At 60.9% G+C, this 18,414-nt stretch overlaps 1 protein-coding gene, 1 long non-coding RNA gene and 1 pseudogene across 15 annotated transcripts; 2 read left to right on the top strand and 1 right to left on the bottom strand.

Moving 5' to 3' along the window:
- Window positions 1-1,083: 1,083 nt before the first annotated feature.
- On the bottom strand, window positions 1,084-4,440 carry LOC103565089 (arginine/serine-rich protein PNISR pseudogene; annotated as a pseudogene).
- A 303-nt stretch (window positions 4,441-4,743) lies between these two features.
- LOC139082010 (uncharacterized) lies at window positions 4,744-6,189 on the top strand. The gene is made up of 3 exons (XR_011537623.1): window positions 4,744-4,902; window positions 5,330-5,456; window positions 6,072-6,189. It is a non-coding gene; the product is annotated as an uncharacterized lncRNA (long non-coding RNA).
- Window positions 6,190-6,449: 260 nt separating this feature from the next.
- MIB2 (MIB E3 ubiquitin protein ligase 2) lies at window positions 6,450-18,029 on the top strand. Of its 14 annotated transcripts, none has more exons than XM_070611157.1 (19): window positions 6,450-6,589; window positions 10,994-11,263; window positions 11,332-11,503; window positions 12,633-12,739; window positions 12,837-13,031; window positions 13,188-13,330; window positions 13,447-13,542; window positions 14,626-14,730; window positions 14,814-14,976; window positions 15,055-15,188; window positions 15,284-15,432; window positions 15,519-15,675; window positions 15,768-15,928; window positions 16,032-16,158; window positions 16,251-16,484; window positions 16,943-17,121; window positions 17,199-17,386; window positions 17,462-17,527; window positions 17,698-18,029. In XM_070611157.1, exons 2-19 carry the CDS (start codon window positions 11,017-11,019, stop codon window positions 17,934-17,936), a joined length of 2,862 nt encoding a protein of 953 aa, XP_070467258.1. In that variant the 5' UTR covers window positions 6,450-6,589; window positions 10,994-11,016; the 3' UTR covers window positions 17,937-18,029. The 14 variants fall into 14 exon arrangements, with proteins under 14 accessions (XP_070467258.1, XP_070467257.1, XP_070467263.1 ...); XM_070611156.1 differs by having other exon boundaries at window positions 13,435-13,542; XM_070611153.1 differs by adding an exon at window positions 6,807-6,920 and having other exon boundaries at window positions 6,453-6,589; window positions 13,435-13,542; window positions 14,814-15,188.
- The last annotated feature ends 385 nt before the right edge of the window (window positions 18,030-18,414 follow it).

The following is an 18,414-nucleotide window of genomic DNA, read 5'->3' as shown; positions in this document are numbered from 1 at the left end:
GTGGCCGTCAACTTTATCCTTCCCCTCTCCTACTGCGCCTGGATGAATGGTCCGCCTATCTCTTGAGTGACTTCTGCTCTAGTCTCTCTCAGAAGGACTGCGATTTCTTCTATTTCTCTTTCAACGCTGTTTCTATTCGGTCTCCTCCTGGCGCTCATCTTTCCTGTAGCCCCACTGCTCTCTATTTTTAAGTCTGTGAGAGTAACTTCTACTCCTACTGGGCCCAGTTTTAATTGCTGGAGATCTCCTCTACTGCGTCTTTCCTTTTAGGAGATGAGGATGGGGAAGTGTGACCCCTCCTGAGCCAGAGCCGTATGGAGAGTGGAGACAGAGCTCCTGGTCCTGGTTCTGCTCTTGGACGGGGCCCACTCCCAGAACTTCCTGCTCCACCCCTTCCTTGTTTCTCTTTCTCCTCTTTCTTTGGTTCTAAAACGGACGTAGTTTCACTTGGAGTTCTCTTCTTTTCAGTACCCACATCACGTGTGCTTCTAGTAGTAATAAACCATTTTGCACTTTAGAGACAAATTCATCATCTCTTTTGTAACCTTTTTTGTTTATTTTTCTTCTCCCATCTGTTTATCATGTAACAGCCGCTATTCCTTTTTCTTTTCTCCAAAAAGCTTCCTGTTTTTGCTGTGCTTGGTGCCATAGTTCCTCCTCGTCAGTGTCAGATGACTCGGGGAGCCTGTGGCTCCTCCCCTCTTTGCTGTTTCATGATCCATAACCACCAGTCCACTGAGTCCAGGGAGGGAAGCCAGCGCGATGGACTGTGCTGGCTGTGGTGCAGGATGGTCCGTGGCTTTCTGGTGTGCATCTACGGCTATGTGATAACTATCTTCAGCTGTGACACCCCGTAGAATTCTAGTCGGAAGCATTTGTGAGCAACATCATTTGCTGTTTTCTCCTCTTCAGCACCTCTGGCTCACTCTGCTCTTCTTGAGAAGTTGAAGTGGACTTCTGATGGCTTTTCCACTGCTTGCAGCCCCAACGTTTTCAGAGTCGTCTTCCTCCTCATCACTATCAAATTCACTTCTCTGAGGTAAATGAGGGCCACCTTCAGCATCTTAGGTGGACTTCTTTTCCTTTTGGACAGTTGTGGACGTTGCTGTTCCATTTTTTCTTTCCCCAACTTCTACTTTTCATGTTCCATTTTTTTAAAACCTTCTCAAATCCAAGCTGGAAGCGTTGTGCATTCTACTGCATCGATTTGTGGAGGCTCCTGCTCACAGGAAGTGCAATGGCTGAACGCTGCCAATCCCTGAATGGTGGTGGCCTTTCTCTTTGATTCTGGGGAGGTGCCGGGGGTCCTGGGGTCCTGGGTTGCAACAAGGAGGATGAAATCCAGCTTGTGGTGGGTGAACCAAAAGCAGCACCATGCTGATAGCCAAACCGGTCCACTGACCCGACTGCAGAGTTACCAGGTGGTCCACCCAAGCTGAGATGGTTCTGGTCAAATATATGCTGTTGTCGGGGGCGAATCCCCCCACCCCCCCGTCCTGGCTGTTGCTGCCTTCAGAAGGAGGAACAAGGTCTACTGGGCCTGGTGTTGGTGGCATCCATGGCTGATCTGGAGGGGCGTGGGGGTTGCTGAAGCATTTCCCACTCTGGTGGCCACATTCTGTGAAAGTTTGAATCCCCTTGAAACTTCCCATGATTGTTTGGACCAGATCCCCTCGGAGACGTGTCCTGTCCATCTGGCACCATTCCTAGTTGTGGTTCTACATGCTTTGTTGTCCTGAAGCTTCTCTTTGGTCAATCCAAGCTCGAGCCAATGCAGCCCAGTCAACCTGGATCCTGTTAGTACTGGAGTGGCTGCATCCATTGTTGCTGGTTCAAGGGTCACTGCCACCAAGGCTGTCCTCCTTGATCCCACAGGCTGACTTCTAAGATTTATCTGATTTTCTATCTCAGAGGTTCACCCTCTGTTTAAAATTTAGGTTGATTCAGGCTACAGCTGGGAAGCATAGCAGCAAGATTACTTATGTCCCACTGTGGTTCCAGAAACCGCTGTCACCACCTTTCCTGGAACCCTTCTCCCACCCTTTCGATGCTCCTACTTCATGAACAAGACAAGATCCAAATTTAATTAAATTGTGACACTATTGACCCAGAGATAGCATTAGATCCCACAAGTTAATGGCTCAGTCATAAAAAACTGACACGCCCCCACACACTTTAGATGGCAATTGCAAGTCCATGTTGTCATCTGTGTTTCTGATCTACCAGCTAGAAATTGGAGGTTCCTAGTTCCCTCCTTAGGTTTTATTGATCTGCTAGAGTGGCTCACAGAACTCAGAAAAACGGTTTACTAGTCGATTACCAGTTTATTATGAAAAGGATATAACTCAGGAATGGCCACAGGGAAGAGACGCATATGGTAAGGTATGGGGAGGGGGCATGGAGCTTCCAAGCCCTCTCCAAGCACACCACTCTCCCCACATCTCCACGTGTTTGCCAACCCAGAAGCTCTCCAAACCCCATCCTTTTTGTTTTTTTTTATGGAGGTTTCATTACTCAGGTATGCTTGATTAAATCATTGGCCATTGGTAACTGAATTCAATCTCTAGCCCCTCTCCCCTCCCCAAAGGTCAGGGGTGAGGCTGAGAGTTCCAACCCTCTAATTACACAGTTGGTGCCCCTCACAACCTGCCCCCATCTTTATCGGCTTTCCAAAAACTACTTTATTAACATAAACTTAGGTGTGGTTCAAAGAGGCTTATTATGAATATCAAAATAGAGCTTGATGACTCTTTTCACTTAGGAAATTCGTGGGCTTTCAGGAGCTCTGTGGCAGAAACTGGGGACAGAGAGCAAATGTATATTTCTTATTATAGACCACAGTATCACAGAACTTAACTAATCAACAGAAGGGATGGAAGGCAAATTTAAGGACATCTGCCAGAAAAAAGAGTTAAACACTAGGTGAGAAAAGAAAATTACAGGAATAGTCCCACAAGTTCAATGAGAATCTGACTGACAGGAATCCCATCAGAGAGAACACAGGAAACGGAAGTGGGATGTTCTTTAAAAAGTTCCCAAACTGAAAGACATGAGCCTCTAGGATGAAGAGAACCACTGTGTGCGTAGTGCAGTGAGGCCCACATCAAGGTGTATCATTGTGTCAGCCGAGAACACCAGGGATAAAGAGAAGATCCCAAAAGCTTTCAGAGGGAACAAACAGATCACATGCAAATAATCAGGAATCAGAATGGCTTTGGACTTTTCAACAGCAGTCCTGGAAGCTGAAAGCAAAAAAACTATGACTTCAAGAAGTTTGAAGGAGAAAGATTTCCCACCTAGAATTCTACACCCTGCCAAGCTATCAATCAAAGATGAGAGTAGAATAAACACATTTTGGACGTGTGTACCTTTCCAGGAAGCTACCGAAGGAGTGACTTCAGCAAAATTAGAGAGTAAACCAAGAACGGAGATGGCACAGATTCCAGGAAACAGAGAATTAACACACGGGAAAGGCAAGGAGAGTCCCACGGATGACAGCAGGGAAAAGCTCAAGATGAGAGCTTAGGAAGCAGTCAGTCTAGACCGGAACAGGGCAGAGAGCTCTGAGAGAGACGTCTCCAGGGATTCAACAGAAGTAATGTGCTGGAGCCTTTGGAAAACGTTATTGATGGGCGTGCGGCAAAGATATTAGAGTATATGAGGAAAAAAATAGCGCTGGGTTAGTAAAAATCTAGACATAAGAAAAATGCTAGGTAAGTATTAACTCAGGAAAAAGACGGCACGGGAACGGAGGCCCGGCTTTGCGCACAGGAGCGCGCAGTCCCGGCCCAGAAATAACTACCGACAGCTGGTTGGACCCAACAGTCAGGGGGTTGCGTGGAGAGCCGGGTTCTCATCGACCTTATCGGAAGTCTATAGCAATGTCTAAAACGAACACACCAAAGCCCAGCAGGCGGTTTAGAAACACGGAGGCCTCTGGCGGAGGAAAGGCTGGAAGGGTCGGCAGTCCCCGCCTCTGCGGAGAACGGCAGGGGGCCGTGCTTCTCACTGGACGTCTTCCGTTCTGCGTGACTTAAAACCACGTGCTGGCGTTACTTATCTCTTAAAGCAAATCCAGTCAAAGAGTTGGCGGCACGACGCCTCCCCTCAGCGCGCCCATCCTGCCGCCGACAGACGCCGGCCCCCGTCTCCACGGCAACGGAACGCTGCTCTGAGCCCAGCGGCGCCACGTAGGGAGGGCGGGGCGACGCGCTCCGGCCCCGCCCACCCGCGCACTTCCGGCGCGGGCCCCGCCCTCCCCAGCGGGGGCGTGGCCGGGCGTCCGTGCGCTGTCAGAGTCTGCCGCCCGCGCCCCGGCAGCCTGGTCCCTGCGAGCTGGGTGCCCTCTCGTCCCGGCGCACGCTGCTCGGCCCGGCGCCCCCCCGGCCCCGGCGTGGTGAGAGGCCCGCCCAGGCCGCCGCAGCCTCTGACGACGTGCATCACGCGCAGTCCGATGCGAACACGCCCCCGTCCGCTGCGGCGCAGAGCCGAGCCCGAGCCCCTCCCGGGAGGCAGAGCAGGAGGCGCCCCCGGCGCTGTCAGGGCGCGGAGCTCCCTCCCTCCCTCTCCCCCTCGCGCCCGCAGCGCCCCCTGCAGCCGCCTGCATCACACCGCCGCGGGTCCTCCTGGGAGTTGTGGTTCGGACCCAGACGCCGCTCTTCGCCCGGTCGGGCTGCGGACTACAACTCCCGGCAGGCGCCGCGGCCGCCCTAGGAGCCCCGGCTGCTGGGGGCTTCGGGCCGCTCGGCCCGTGGGCGCGGGCGCGACGCGCGGGGCTGCCTGGCTGCCTGGCAGGCGAGCCGCGCTGAGCAGCCGAGGAGCCGCGGGCCGGCCGGCTCACAGACTCGGCGCTCCGCAGGCCCCGGAGCCCCCGCGCCGAGCGGGCGGGACGCAAACTTCCGGGCAAGTGGAGGGTCGCGGGGGCACCCAGGCCGGGGCAGGGGTCTGGTGGCGGCGGGTCCCGGGGCGGCCTCCTCCGGAAGGGGGTGGGATGACGGCGGTGGGGCGGACCCGAGGGCGGCGCCGGAGTGCCCTGGCCCGCCCGGCCCTGCCCGGCCCCGCTGCCCCGCGCGCCGGCCGCTCGTGCCTGGGGCGCAGCGCGGGGCCCTGACGTCTGCAGCGCTCCAGGCGGCTGCGGACAGTGACTGCGGCGGCCGCCCGCCGGAGCCCGGGAGCCTGCGGGGCGGGAGGCCGGCCCTGGCGGCTCTGGGTGTCGGGCCCGGGAAAGGGCGTGTAGACAGCGGCAGCCCCGGGAGTAGGCAGGCGACCCCGCCCGCCGCCTCCCGTCGGAGCTGCTCACTGTGCGTCCCGCATCTCCCCGCCGCCACAGGGTTGGATGGCTCAGGGCTGGCGCTGAAGCTTAGCAAGGCTGGAGGCCAGTCCCCAAGTCTGCGGGCGTCTGGGCTGCAGCCCAGCAGTCTCAAGGCGGGCAGGGGGGCAACTGGACGGCCAGACAGGTAAGCTCTGGACGGGCTTGTGGCGCGATGGTTTGGATTTGGTGCTTTTGCCCTGTGGATTCTGTGATACCGCGTCAGAGGGTTTTGCATGTTTTTGAGCGTGTGTGTGTGTGTGAGAGATAAATAATCCTGCTTCTCCACTTCTGAGTTCAGAACCAATTGAGGAAATAAGCAAAGGTGCCAGACGGGCTCCTGGTGGGCACCAGTGGGGCTGGGGACAAGGCAGCCTGGGCGTGGAAGCCTGCAAACCCAGCCCTTCCTGGCCGGTCCCCTCCTCTCACGATTCCACTGTGGCCTGTTGCCTCAGGTGCAACAAGTATCTGAAGGGCCTGGTCTGCAGAGTGCCTGAGGGCGTCCGTTCGGGCTGCCAAGATTCAGGTGGTGACAGCTCTGTGCTTCCTTTGGGCCTTGCCCCAGCAGGTATCTTTATGCTGGGCCAAGCCAGGCTTCCTGGGCTGCTGATCATAGGGCTTCACCCCAGTCCCTAATGGGCCAGACCCCCCTGGCACCCAGGATGTCCACTTCTGTCTTAGCCAGAGCTGCCACATAACGGGAGCCTGTGACTCACCACGTTTTGCCTATTGATTATGCCACACATGGTGTCGATTCTGACAGCATCATCAGCACAGCTGGAGGTGCAAGGAGAGGAGTGGCAGCCTCATGTCGGTGCAGCCTCAGAGTCACACAACTTCATTCTTCTGAATAAAGGCAGTTTGCCAACTTGCTAGCTAAATGTGGTTTAATCTTTATGGCTTTTTAAAGTCTTTCCAAAAAAATATTCACAAATGGGGGAAACACCTTATTTCTACACTATCCCAATGTTTGTTTTGCAAATAGTTCTGCCCTCTAAGAGCTGGCAGTTTCTTGTGAAAAGAGAAACTATTACCCAACAGAACAGAGCCAGATGTCCACTTGTTTGGTTGTGACGGTAAATGCTAAAAGCATAAAACTGCCTTTTAAAAACCGTTTTTCCCCAGACTTGCTGGCTGTCTACCTGTTTGGTTTGCTGTGTTCTGTGTCGGCAATGGCTGCTAGTTTCCAACAGGAAATCTTGGTGGCTGAGCAAATTTGTGACCCAGGAAATAGCAGCTAAATGTCTGGGATGCTGACGGGAGGCTGGTGTGTGTTCTAAGGTGAGTTCCGATTTTGCTAAGGTGCACCTGTCGTCCAAGTCCTCATGCCTCGACTGCTTCAGAGTCACTTTAAACATTCCTGGTGACATTCTCCAAGGGAGTTTGGGTGCCAGCCGGGGGCACAGCCTGTAAGCCCTGAGGAAGATGGCAGAGTACAGCATCTTGGGCAAAGGCAAAAAAAGAGATAACTGTCTGGGTGAATCTCCCACTGAAACAGGGGTCCCTGTCCTCCCTTGCCCCTCTGGATTTCGTCACTGCCGCCCTGCTCCTGACCCTGGGCCACTCTCCACTTGCCAGCTTCTCCCCATGCACCCTGATGGGAACTTCTGAGGTGAGGTAGTGAGCTTTGATGCCTGGTGTTACATGGAGCACGTTCGGCCGTGTCCTGGGTCCCAGGGACAGCAGTGACAAAGGCCAGGCAGGGAGGTGGGTAGAAGGAAGTGACAAAGAGGCCTGGGAAGCAACCCGCCCACCTCCCTAGGGCCCCGGGATGCTGTGCCGAGGCACTCCTGGGCCCGGGAGCCAGGCACCCTGTCCCTGTGGCAGAGACGTGGGAGGGGGCTGCAGGGAGGCGTTGCTGGGGGCCCTGCTCAGGCCCTAGCCAGGGTGACACCATGCTGGACAGAGGTACTGAAGTAGGGTCAGACCTCAAGACCCGGGGGTGGAGTGCTGGAGTGGAGGTGACAAGGAGGGGTCCCAGGCCACAGGTGCTGTCAAATTGGGATGCTCCTCTGTTTGCCACCGTCCTCCTCAGTGGGTGCTGGTCTGGGCACAAGAGGTGAGGGGTGGGAGGAGGCTTAGGGCTCAGCATGCCCTAGCCAGCTGTGTCCACGTGGGCTGGTGGGCTCCTGTGAGAGACAGCCCTGGGGAGGGTGGCAGTTTGCTGGCCAGGGCTGGAGGAGAGCTCTCTGGCCGTGCTAAAAATATCGGGTGTGAATACAACAGGTGCTGGTCTGGGGCTTCTCCTGTCACAGGTTGGAATGCTCTGGTGACCCTACCCTGCTACCCATGTGGAGCTGTCACTGGCTGAGTCCTGGTCCTGGTTTCCCACAGACTCTGCTGGGCACCCCCACCCCGCTCTCTCCAATCTCTGCCCATTCCCCTGAGGGCCGGGCTGGGCACAGGCCATGCTGTGCTCCTGCTGGGGTGCCCCCCTCGTGTCTAGTTGGAGACGGTCCCGCAGCATGTGGCCAGTGGAGCCATAGGCCAGCAGGCTGGCAGGTGTGGCGGCTGGCCAGGCAGGCTGAGAGGCTAGGCTAACGGACAGAGGGCCTGCCATCCTGGCCATAGAACAAGCACACCCCTGACTTTTGGGGCTCAGGCCCTTTCCTGCCTTGAGGCCGTTCTCCTGGTTTGGGGCTGGGTTCTGGGCTCTGCAGATGTGTGCTTTTGGCTGCAGAGACCTCTCGTTGGGCCTGTCTGCCCACACTTGTCTGGGTCTGTGGTTGCTTGGAATGAGGCCTGCTCTAGCTAACTGTAGCTCAACAGGAGCATCTGGGAGGAGTGAGGGGTGGCTCAGCACGACCCCCATGCTGCAGCCAGTTCTGGTGAGCTCCTGGCAGGAAGGCAGGCTGCGTGGACCTGGTGAGGCCGCCTGCTGGGGTGGGGCCTGGGCCTTGAGGCCGCTGACTTGGGCTGTGCTGCTTTGCCTGAGTCTGACACCTGTGGCACCAGGCAGGAGGCTGACACCACAGGTGGGTGGCCTGCCATACCTGACTGCCAGGGTTGCGGCCCACAGCACCCCTCCCCTTGTCTGGGGCTTGCTGGGACCAGAGAGTCACAGGCATTTTGGGATGGCATCCTCAAGTGGTCAGTCTTGATGTGGGCATTCTTGCTGTGCTTGGCTGTGCTTTATAAAGGGACAAAGAAGCCCTTGGTGCTGGAGCCTGCTGTGGCCTCAGGCCTTGGTGCCCCATCTTAGCAGGGTCCAGAAACCAGAGAGGGGAGGGCAGCTGAGAGGGAACAGTAGAGGAGGACAGTGTGGCCCAAGAGGTGAGGCCATCTGGATGAATGAGCAGTGAGGAGTTTCTCTGAGGAAAGGCTCCTAATCAGCCATTGGGTCGGGAGGGTTTATCCTTTCGCCTGTTTCTGTGGCAGCACTGAGGTCCTCGACGGGGAGGAGGGGGCCTGCCCAGGAGGGAGGAAGATTTGCAGAAGGCCAGGCTGGCCTGAGAATCTGAGGGGGTCGTTTGTGTGGATACTTGGGCTGGGCATGGACCAAGAGCCCAGCCCTGAGGGCTGTGCCCTTCCATGCCCACCCTGCCCTGGAGTGGGGCTGGGCAGAGGGTGGACATCAGTAGACCCATGGGGTGGGGCCCCTACTGCTGGCCAGAGTGGGAGTTGGGGGAAAGCCTGCTGCCGCCCCTTCCCTTGGCCCACTTGCGACTTCAGCTGGGGCAAGGCATTTCCTGAGCTGGCCTGGCCTGGGATACTGTGTCGGGCTGGAGGTGGGGCAGGGCCAAGGTGGAGCATGACATGCGGCTTTCCTTCCTTGTCACTGGTCAAGCCCTGGGCTGGCCTCAGTGTCCTGTAGCTGAAGAGTGCCATGGGACCCTAACTGGAGCTGGCAGCAACCCTTCCTGCCTCAGCTGCTCCCCAGCCAGCCTGAGGGTCTCCCCCAGCCTTCCAGGAGCTCTGGAGCTGGGCTGCCGGGTTCACACTCAGCCCTGCTTCCAGCCTCGCTCTGGGCCAGCTTCTTCCTCAGCCACAGGGTCCAAGCTGTGTGAGATCCTGATCCACCTGCAGGCACAGCTCCCAAAAATGGAGTGGTGATCACTCTCTTACATCCAGGAGTCCCTGAGCCCTCTCCCTCTTCGAGTCCTGCTGACTTTCTCTCTTGTTTTTCAAATCCATTCATGTCGTTAAAATACCTTATTGAAGAACCACATAATCCAGAGAGGCACAGGTCATAAGTGACAGGTTTACAAAGTGAGCACGTATGTAACGGGCACCCAGATTAGGAAACAGCACGTCCCTGGGCCCCAGAGGCCCCCGTGGCCACCTCCACCGCTGTCTCCCTGCCTCCAGCGCCCTGGATTTGCTTATCCTGTCTGTGAACCGCCGATAAATTGAATAAGGTAGCGGGCGTGTGGCTCCTTTGTCCAACATCCGTCCCTGAACTTCACACTCAACCGCTGCCGCCTGCAGTGTGGAGGTTCCTGCTGCCTTGGGCATGAACCACATTTCATGACCCAGTTCACCCTTAAGGACATGGGGGAGGGCGCTGCTGTGAGCACGTGTGCCACTTCCACCTGGTACGTACCTGGAGTGCTGGGCCACAGTTTCCAAAGGAGGCCCCAGCAGTGGGCCCAGAGTGACCTCACAGCACTGTCCACTGAGCTGTGGGGCTGTGAGTGCAGTCACACCCGTGAGCAGCGGCTTGGCGACCAGACCTGGTGTGTGTGTGAGTCGTTGGGGCCCATTCCAGTGTTTCGTCTCTCTTCTGTTGGCTGGCTGCCTCATCAGTGTGGATCTGTAGGCATTTTTACACTCTCACCTTTGCGAGGTGAGTGTATTGGTTCCCTCAGGGGCTGCTGCCTTTGCATCTTGGAGCAGTGTCTTGATGAACAGCACTTTTTTTTGAGGAAGATTAGCCTTGAGCTAACATCTGCTGCCAATCCTCCTCTTTTTTGCTGAGGAAGACTAGCCCTGAGCTCACATCCATGCCCATCTTCCTCTACTTTATATGTGGGATGCCTATGGTGTGCCAAGCTGTGCCATGTCCGCACCCAGGATCTGAACCAGCGAACCCTGGGCCGCTGAAGCGGACGTGCGCACTTAACGCTGTGCCACCGGGCCGGCACTTCCTTTGTGTCATTTGGCTTATCAACTGGCTGCACAAAGGCTGTTTCCTTCGGAAAGCTTTATTGTCTTGCCTGCTATATTGACACCTGCAACCCAAATCCATTAGTTTTTAAACAAATATCTATTGGTAGCCCACTGTGCCAACCACCCAGAACCAATCTCCAGCACGGGCAGATCCTCCACGGGCATTTGCTGAGCAAACCCCCTGGCCAGGTCTTGCCCTCTGGTTCCCTGGCAATCCACTGTCCTCTCACCAGGACTGACCCCCGACTTCTGCTCCAGCTCACACCAGGCTAGCATCTCATAGTGGCTGGGGGGGCCTTTCCAAAGAGGGGTCCCACTCTCCCTCCAGGATGGTTCTGCCTCCATCTTCTTGGTGGGTCTCTCCTGCTGCTGGCCAGTGGCCAAGTGGGCCTCATTCCGTCCCTAGGGTGCATGCTCACCAGCTCCTCCTGGCCCCAGGGCATTCGCACTTCTCCTCCCCTCCCTGCGTAGCTCCCCTGGACTTGTTACCATCCCTCTCTCCCTGGCAGCCCTCTTGAATCGCCAAGAGCCTGTGTGGCCTCCTTGACGTGGCCTGAGGGCGCCCTCTGCCCGCAGGTCCTGGAGCTGTCCCGCCCACCATGGAGCCAGACCCCCAGGCGGGCGTGCAGGTGGGCATGCGTGTGGTGCGCGGCATGGACTGGAAGTGGGGCCAGCAGGATGGCGGCGAGGGCGGCGTGGGCACGGTGGTGGAGCTCGGCCGCCACGGCAGCCCCTCAACCCCCGACCGCACGGTAGTCGTGCAGTGGGACCATGGCACCCGCACCAACTACCGCGCTGGCTACCAGGGCGCGCACGACCTGCTGCTCTACGACAACGCCCAAATCGGTGCGCGGCCGTCCCGGGGGCGGGGCGGGGGGTACGCCCCACCCTCCCTGACCCTGCCCCACCCCCAGGCGTCCGCCACCCCAACATCATCTGTGACTGCTGCAAGAAGCACGGGCTGCGGGGCATGCGCTGGAAGTGCCGTGTCTGCTTCGATTACGACCTCTGCACGCAGTGCTACATGCACAGCAAGCACGACCTGGCCCATGCCTTCGAGCGCTACGAGACGGCCCACTCGCGACCGTGAGTTCGGCGCCACCCCTGCAGCCCTCTGCTGGCGGCAAGGCGTGGGTGTGGACAGTGGGGCCCTGGCAGCACTGGGTCCTACCTGGTAACATCCAGGGCCTCATGACAAGCACCTCTGACACCCGACCAGGACTTGGCCCCAGAGAACTGGAGCTGCCTCCGGCTAACCACTCCCCAGGGTACAGGTCAAGTCCTTCCCAAGACCAGGGTCATGGTCATTTGAGGGCTCTGGGCATTGACACCAGCCCCTACTCCCAGCAGAAGGCAGTCATGTCCACTGAGCAGGTCTGCAGAGGTTGGTCTCCTCTCTCGGGACCACCCCTAGAGCCAGGTGTGGATCCCCAGTGCAGCCATGGCCTGGTCACTGAGGGTGGCCTGTGTGGCCATGCTTCCAGCATCCCCTGTGGAAGCACCGGGCCTGGCAGTGGGCAGCCCGCGCACGCTGCATGCCATCCCCCAGGCACAGCTGGGGAGGTGCTGTTGGCCTGGCTGAGAGGCTCCTTTGCTGTAGTCAGAGGAGATCAGGAGCCTGCTGGGCTGGGGTGGGCACCCAGAGGACCTCCCCCGTCTCCTGTGCTGTCGCCGATGTCTCCTTGACACTCCCCACATATGTGGAGGGAGGCACATGCTTTACCTCCCAGCTGCCCACTGGCCAGAGTGGTGGGGCGGTCAGCTGTCTGGGCACCTCTGGCCGAGCCTGTTTTCCTTATTCCTCTCTTTCCCACATGCTGAGCCGTCCCCTGGGCCTGGCTGTGCTCCGAGCTCTGGGGACAGCCCTCACAGTGGGCACCTGGCTCACTGGGAGGCAGCAGATGTGGAGTGACCGCACACACAGGCTGTGCTGTGTGGGGGGGGCCCGGGGGACCTGCCCAGCCTGGCATCAGAGAAGGTCCCCTGGAGGGATGCAGTCAGCAGACTCAGGCCCAGAGTGTGGAGGACACTGACCTGCTGGGCCAGCTGTCCCAGGTTGGGAGCTGGGACCCTGTCCGGCAGACCACAGCCAGGTGTGAGTGGGAGCAGGAGTGGGGGAGTGGGGAAAGGGAAGGAGCAAGGCTGGGCAGAGCACAGGGCCTGTGCCATCGCACCACTGTCCCACATGGCGCGAGACCCACTCACTCTTTTGCAGGGTAATGCTGAGTCCCCGCCAGGGCCTCCCAAGGATCCCGTTGAGGGGCATCTTCCAGGGGGCAAAGGTGGTACGGGGCCCCGACTGGGAGTGGGGCTCACAGGACGGTGAGTGGGGGCCCGGCTGGGAAAGTGGAGCTGGCTTCTGCCATGGCGTGGCCTGGTGGCACTGGCTTAGCCTGCCAGGGGGCTGCTGTCTCCCCAGGAGGGGAAGGGAAGCCAGGCCGAGTGGTGGACATCCGTGGCTGGGATGTGGAGACGGGCCGGAGTGTGGCCAGTGTGACGTGGGCCGATGGCACCACCAATGTGTACCGCGTGGGCCACAAGGGCAAAGTGGACCTCAAGTGTGTGGGCGAGGCGGCCGGCGGCTTCTACTACAAGGAGCACCTCCCAAGGCTCGGTATGGACTGGCCCTTGACACCACAGCTGCCCGCCTGCCTTGGCTGAGTCTTGGGCAGCGCTGGGCCTGGGCTGGCCTGTGAAGTCACCGAGGAGGGGAGGGGCGGGGGGAGGAGGGAAGGACCCTGCCTGAGCAGGACCTGCTGCCTACCCCCAGGCAAGCCAGCAGAGCTGCAGCGCAGGGTGAGTGTGGACGGCCAGCCCTTCCAGCACGGGGACAAGGTTAAGTGTCTGCTGGACCCAGACATCCTGAGGGAGATGCAGGAAGGCCACGGCGGGTGGAACCCCAGGATGGCGGAGGTGAGCCGCCCCACCTGCTGAGCCCCCTGTGCCTCCCCTCCCACATCCTCTGGACCCCTAGCCCTCCTGCTCCACTCAGCCACAGCCTCCATGACCTGCCACAGTTTATCGGACAGACGGGCACCGTGCACCGCATCACGGACTGTGGGGACGTGCGTGTCCAGTTCAGCCATGAGACCCGCTGGACCTTCCATCCTGGGGCTCTCACCAAGGTGCATGGGGGGCTGGGCTGAGCCCCGTCTGCTCGCTTCTGCACCCCTGCTGCGTGTACCTCCTCAGCCCCGAGTGTGCCCTCCACCAGCCCTGAAAGAAGAGGGAAGGGCCTGGTGGGGTCCAGAGGGGATTAATTCCACAGAGAGGGGATCCAGGCATGAAGGGACATAGAGGGCGAGGCACCAGGAGCCTAGGAGACTAGGGCATGCAGGCCAGGCCCTAGCATTTATCCTGAGAGCTGAAGGAAGCCCCCGCAGCATTATAGGCAGGAGATGACAGGGTTGGGCTTTCTAAAGTTCTCCCTGTGGGTGTGGTGAGAGGGGGCAGGAAGGCCTGTCAGGATGGGGTGGGCACTTGGCCCAGGGCAGCGAGGACTGAGGGTGGGCACTTGGCCCAGGGCAGTGAGCACGGGGTGGGCGCGCTGAGAGCTGTTTGGGAGGCAGGAATGCTTGGAAGGGGGATGGAGGCGGCGGTGGGCGTGCACAGATGGGGGTAGTGGGGGGGAGGATGTGCCCGTGCTCAGCTCTGGAGCTGGAGTCCAGGACACCTGGGGGCCTTCGAGGAGAGGGCGTGGTGAGTCTCGAGTCAGGTGGTTTGTAGGGTGAGTCTTGTGCAGGTGAGGGCACAGGTGTTGCCTTTCAGAAAGGTTTGGGAGTGGGGAAGGAGCGGCCCCTGATACCTGCTCCCTTTCTGTTCTGGCCCCACCCCCTGGTCCTGGGGTCCCATCCCCTACCGTTCCTGTCTGGCCTTGGCTGTGCTGGCAGCTCCCTGCTCAGTATGCCAGGACAGGCCTGCCTTGGTCTTCACACCACCCCAGAGCTGGCTTTTGTCTGGTCTGGATGCCGCTGCCCGGCTGCCTCTCCAGCTGTCACCTACCTGGCTCTGGGGCTGGGCCACCTGGGGCTGCCCTGGTCACTTGGGCCCTCATACAGGCAGACCCTCTGGTTGTGCTTTCTGGCAGAGGCTGGGGTTGAGTTCAGGCCTGCCTGTGCTGTGGAGCTCGATAGGGGCCCTCCTGCTCCACAACCCTGGGCAGCCACACCTGCCTGGGGGCCCTTCTCACAAGCCGCTCTGTTACTCAGCACAACTCCTTCTGGGTGGGCGATGTGGTGCGGGTCATCGACGACCTTGACACAGTGAAGCGGCTGCAGGCTGGGCACGGGGAGTGGACAGATGACATGGCCCCTGTGAGTCCCCCACCCCTACCTCCATGCCCACTTCCCTCACATCCCTGGGAGACTGTCTGTGACCCCAGCCTCTCCTCACGCAGGCCCTGGGCCGCGTTGGAAAAGTGGTGAAGGTTTTCGGAGATGGGAACCTGCGTGTGGCAGTCGGTGGCCAGCTGTGGACCTTCAGCCCCTCCTGCCTGCTGGCCTACCGGCCTGAGGAGGATGCCAACCTGGACGTGGCTGAGCGTGCCAGGGAGAACAAAAGTGCGGGCACCCAGCTCAGGCAGCCAGTGGGAGGTGGGCTGCTCCCGACCACCACTTCACCTTACCCCTGCCCCCCAGGCTCCCTGAGTGTTGCACTGGACAAGCTTCGAGCCCAGAAAAGTGACCCAGAGCACCCAGGGAGGCTGGTCGTGGAGGTGGCCCTGGGCAACATGGCCCGGTCTCTGGACCTGCTTCGGAGGCACCCAGAGCAGGCGAGCTCCTGTGACACCATCCCAACTCCCCACGCCTGGCCAGCCCCAGGGAGAGGCCAGAGGGCCGGGGACTGACCTGCTGGTTCTCCTGGCAGGTGGACACCAAGAACCAGGGCAGGACTGCCCTGCTGGTGGCGGCCTACCTAGGTCAGGTGGAGCTGCTGCGGCTGCTGCTGAAGGCACGGGCGGATGTGGACCTGCCTGATGACGAGGGCAACACGGCGCTGCACTATGCAGCCCTGGGGTGAGGCCCGGGCAGGGCATGGCGGGAGCTGGGCCTGCAGGTCCAGCCAGTGGGCACAGCACCCCTCCTGCTTCCTCTTCTGTCAGGAACCAGCCTGAGGCTGCCCGGGTGCTCCTGAGCTCAGGGTGCGGGGCCAACGCTCTTAATGGCACCCGGAGTGCAGCACTGCATGTGGCCGTGCAGAGGGGCTTCCTGGAGGTGGTGAGGGTCCTGTGTGAGCACGGCTGTGACGTCAACCTGCCTGTGAGTGCTGGGTCCCCTGGCCCTATCCCTGGGGTCAAGGAGACAGTGGTAGTGACCTTCCCATCAAGTGACCATTGCTCCACCACTGGCAGGATGCCCATGCTGACACGCCCTTGCACTGTGCCATCTCAGTGGGTGCCGGTGCCAGCGGCATTGTGGAGATCCTCACCGAGGTGCCAGCCATCGACGTCACTGCCACCAACAGCCAGGGCTTCACCTTGCTGCACCATGCGTCTCTCAAGGGCCACACGCTGTGAGTTTGGGGTGGGCACGTGGCCAGTGGCCAGGCTCCTGCCACCCTGCTGGGCCACTCCGGGGATGCCCATGACCCCAGGCACATCTCCCTGCCCCAACAGAGCCGTCAGGAGGATTCTGGCACGGGCACGGCAGCTGGTAGATGCCAAAAAGGAGGATGGCTTTACAGCATTGCACCTGGCTGCCCTCAACAACCACCGGGAGGTGGCCCAGATTCTCATCCGAGAGGTGCACATGCAGGGCCCAGGCCAGCCCTGGGATGGGGAGTCAGGGCCCACCAGGCGTCCCTGGGCTGAGCCTGTGCCCACCCCCACTCCCAGGGCCGCTGTGATGTGAATGTTCGAAACCGTAAGCTCCAGTCTGCACTGCACCTGGCCGTGCAGCAGGCCCACGTGGGGCTGGTGCCGCTGCTGGTGGACGCTGGCTGCAGCGTCAATGCCGAGGACGAGGAGGGGGACACAGCCCTGCACGTGGCACTGCAACGTCATCAACTGCTGCCCTTAGCAGCTGATGGGGCCGGGGGGGACCCGGGGCCCTTACAGCTGCTGTCCAGGGTGAGGACGTGTGGCTCTGGGTGCTGGAGAGGTGGGCTGTGGTGTCTAGCTGTCAGCTCAGGGCAGAGCCTGAGCAAACGTCGGCCTCCACCTTTGGTGAGGGCCCAGGGAGCCAGGCCCTCTTGGGGGTGGGGCAGCTTGGGTGACTGTGGTTTGCAGGGGGCATCTTCTGCGATCTCAGTCACCACAGCGTGGCCAGCGTCTCTGTGATTCTGCTCTCCTGATCAGTCTGGGAAATGGGGTGGGGCCCAGTGGGGATGCGACCGGGTCGGGGGTAGTCTGGGAACTCAGCCCCTTCCTGGGAGGCCCCAGGCAGGGGCGCTGTTCCCGCCCACCTCCCGTTCTGGCGGCCTGCGACAGGGAGGGAGTGCCCATGCCTCTGCCGCGGGGCTCAGGCCGGGGCGTTGCCAGCACCCGGCCGCGTGGCCCGCCCTCACCAGCGTCCATCTGCCGCACAGCTACAGGCCTCAGGCCTGCCGGGCAGCGCGGAGCTGACGGTGGGCGCGGCGATGGCCTGCTTCTTGGCGCTGGAGGGCGCCGATGTGAGCTACTCCAACCACCGCGGCCGGAGCCCGCTGGACCTGGCCGTCGAGGGTCGCGTGCTCAAGGCCCTGCAGGGCTGCGCCCAGCGCTTCCGGTGAGCCCCGCGACGGGGGGTCGCGGGGGGCGGGCCCCGGGCCCCGGGCCCTTTCAAGCTTCCGCCTCCGACTTCAGGGAGCGGCAGGCAGGCGGCCCCGGGGGCGCGGCCCCGGGCCCGAGGCTGGCGCTCAGCACGCCCAACACCGTGACGAACCTGCACGTGGCCCCGCCGTCGGGGCCCGAGGCCGCCGAGTGCCTGGTGTGCTCGGAGCTGGCGCTGCTGGTGCTGTTCTCGCCGTGCCAGCACCGCACCGTGTGCGAGGGTGAGTGCGGGGGGCGGCGGGAGGCGTCGGGGTCGCGTCGGCGCGGCGCCGTCCGACCGCGCGCTTCCCCCGCAGAGTGCGCGCGCAGAATGAAGAAGTGCATCAGGTGCCAGGCGGTCATCGGCAAGAAGCTACGCCCAGGTGGGTGGGGCGGGGCGGGGCGGGCCTCGGCGCCGCCCCCGCCCCCGCCCCGCTGCTCACGCCCCACCCGCCGTTTCCCCACGGCCACGGGCCCTTTCGCCGCTCACGCTCCGCCCCCCGCCGTCCGCGCCCGGAGGATCCCCGCCCCTGACCCAGATCGCCCCCCGCAGACGGCACGGAGGTGGCCAGCGCGGCCTCCGCGCCCGGCCCGCCGCGGCAGCTGGTGGAGGAGCTGCAGAGCCGCTATCGGCAAATGGAGGAGCGCATCACCTGCCCCATCTGCATCGACAGCCACATCCGCCTCGTGTTCCAGTGCGGCCACGGCGCGTGCGCGCCCTGCGGCGCCGCGCTCAGCGCCTGCCCCATCTGCCGCCAGCCCATCCGCGACCGCATCCAGATCTTCGTGTAGCCTGGCCGCGCCCCGTCTCGCTCCGGAGCCGCGTCCCGCGTTCTTCTTCGCAAGCTGCTCCCCCCCCCGTGTTTTATAAAAAGATTCTCGGACTTTGCCGCCTGGTGCCTGCCTGGGGCGGGGCCGGGCGGGTCTCTTGTCTCCCGCCGAGGAGGACGGACAGACGAGCCTCGGCGCCGTCCATACCCCGGGTCCCGCCCTCGCCTCGCTACCCCCAGCCCCGGGCTGGCCGGACCGGCCCCTCTTCCAGTACCGGCCCGCTTTGGCCCTATGCCCCGCCCGGCCCCTTCCCGACCCGCGTGTCCAGCCCTTCCCTGGACTCATGGGTCCAGACTCCTGCCCAGACCCCGAGCTCTGAAGCAGAAACATCCTCCAGAAGCACTGGGTGGGCCGGAATCCCAGGGTCACCGCCAGCTGGGGGCCTCCTCGCGAACCCCGCCGCGCCTCCTCCCCTTTTCTTTTCTTCTGGGGCGGGCTG

This window comes from Equus przewalskii, chromosome 2 (genome assembly GCF_037783145.1).
Source record: "Equus przewalskii isolate Varuska chromosome 2, EquPr2, whole genome shotgun sequence".
NCBI classification, from domain to species: domain Eukaryota; kingdom Metazoa; phylum Chordata; class Mammalia; order Perissodactyla; family Equidae; genus Equus; species Equus przewalskii.
The sequence above is the reverse complement of the archived record's forward strand: the minus strand, read 5'-3'. Positions and strand labels throughout refer to the sequence as shown.

What these genes read in the sequence shown, in the direction of transcription:
- MIB2 (XM_070611152.1), top strand. Translation starts at nt 11,017, where the DNA reads ATGGAGCCAGACCCCCAGGCGGGCGTGCAGGTGGGCATGCGTGTGGTG. An exon ending in GAGACGGCCCACTCGCGACC is followed by an intron (nt 11,504 to 12,632) that starts GTGAGTTCGGCG and finishes ACTCTTTTGCAG; the next exon opens with GGTAATGCTGAGTCCCCGCC. An exon ending in CCCAGATTCTCATCCGAGAG is followed by an intron (nt 16,159 to 16,250) that starts GTGCACATGCAG and finishes CCCCACTCCCAG; the next exon opens with GGCCGCTGTGATGTGAATGT.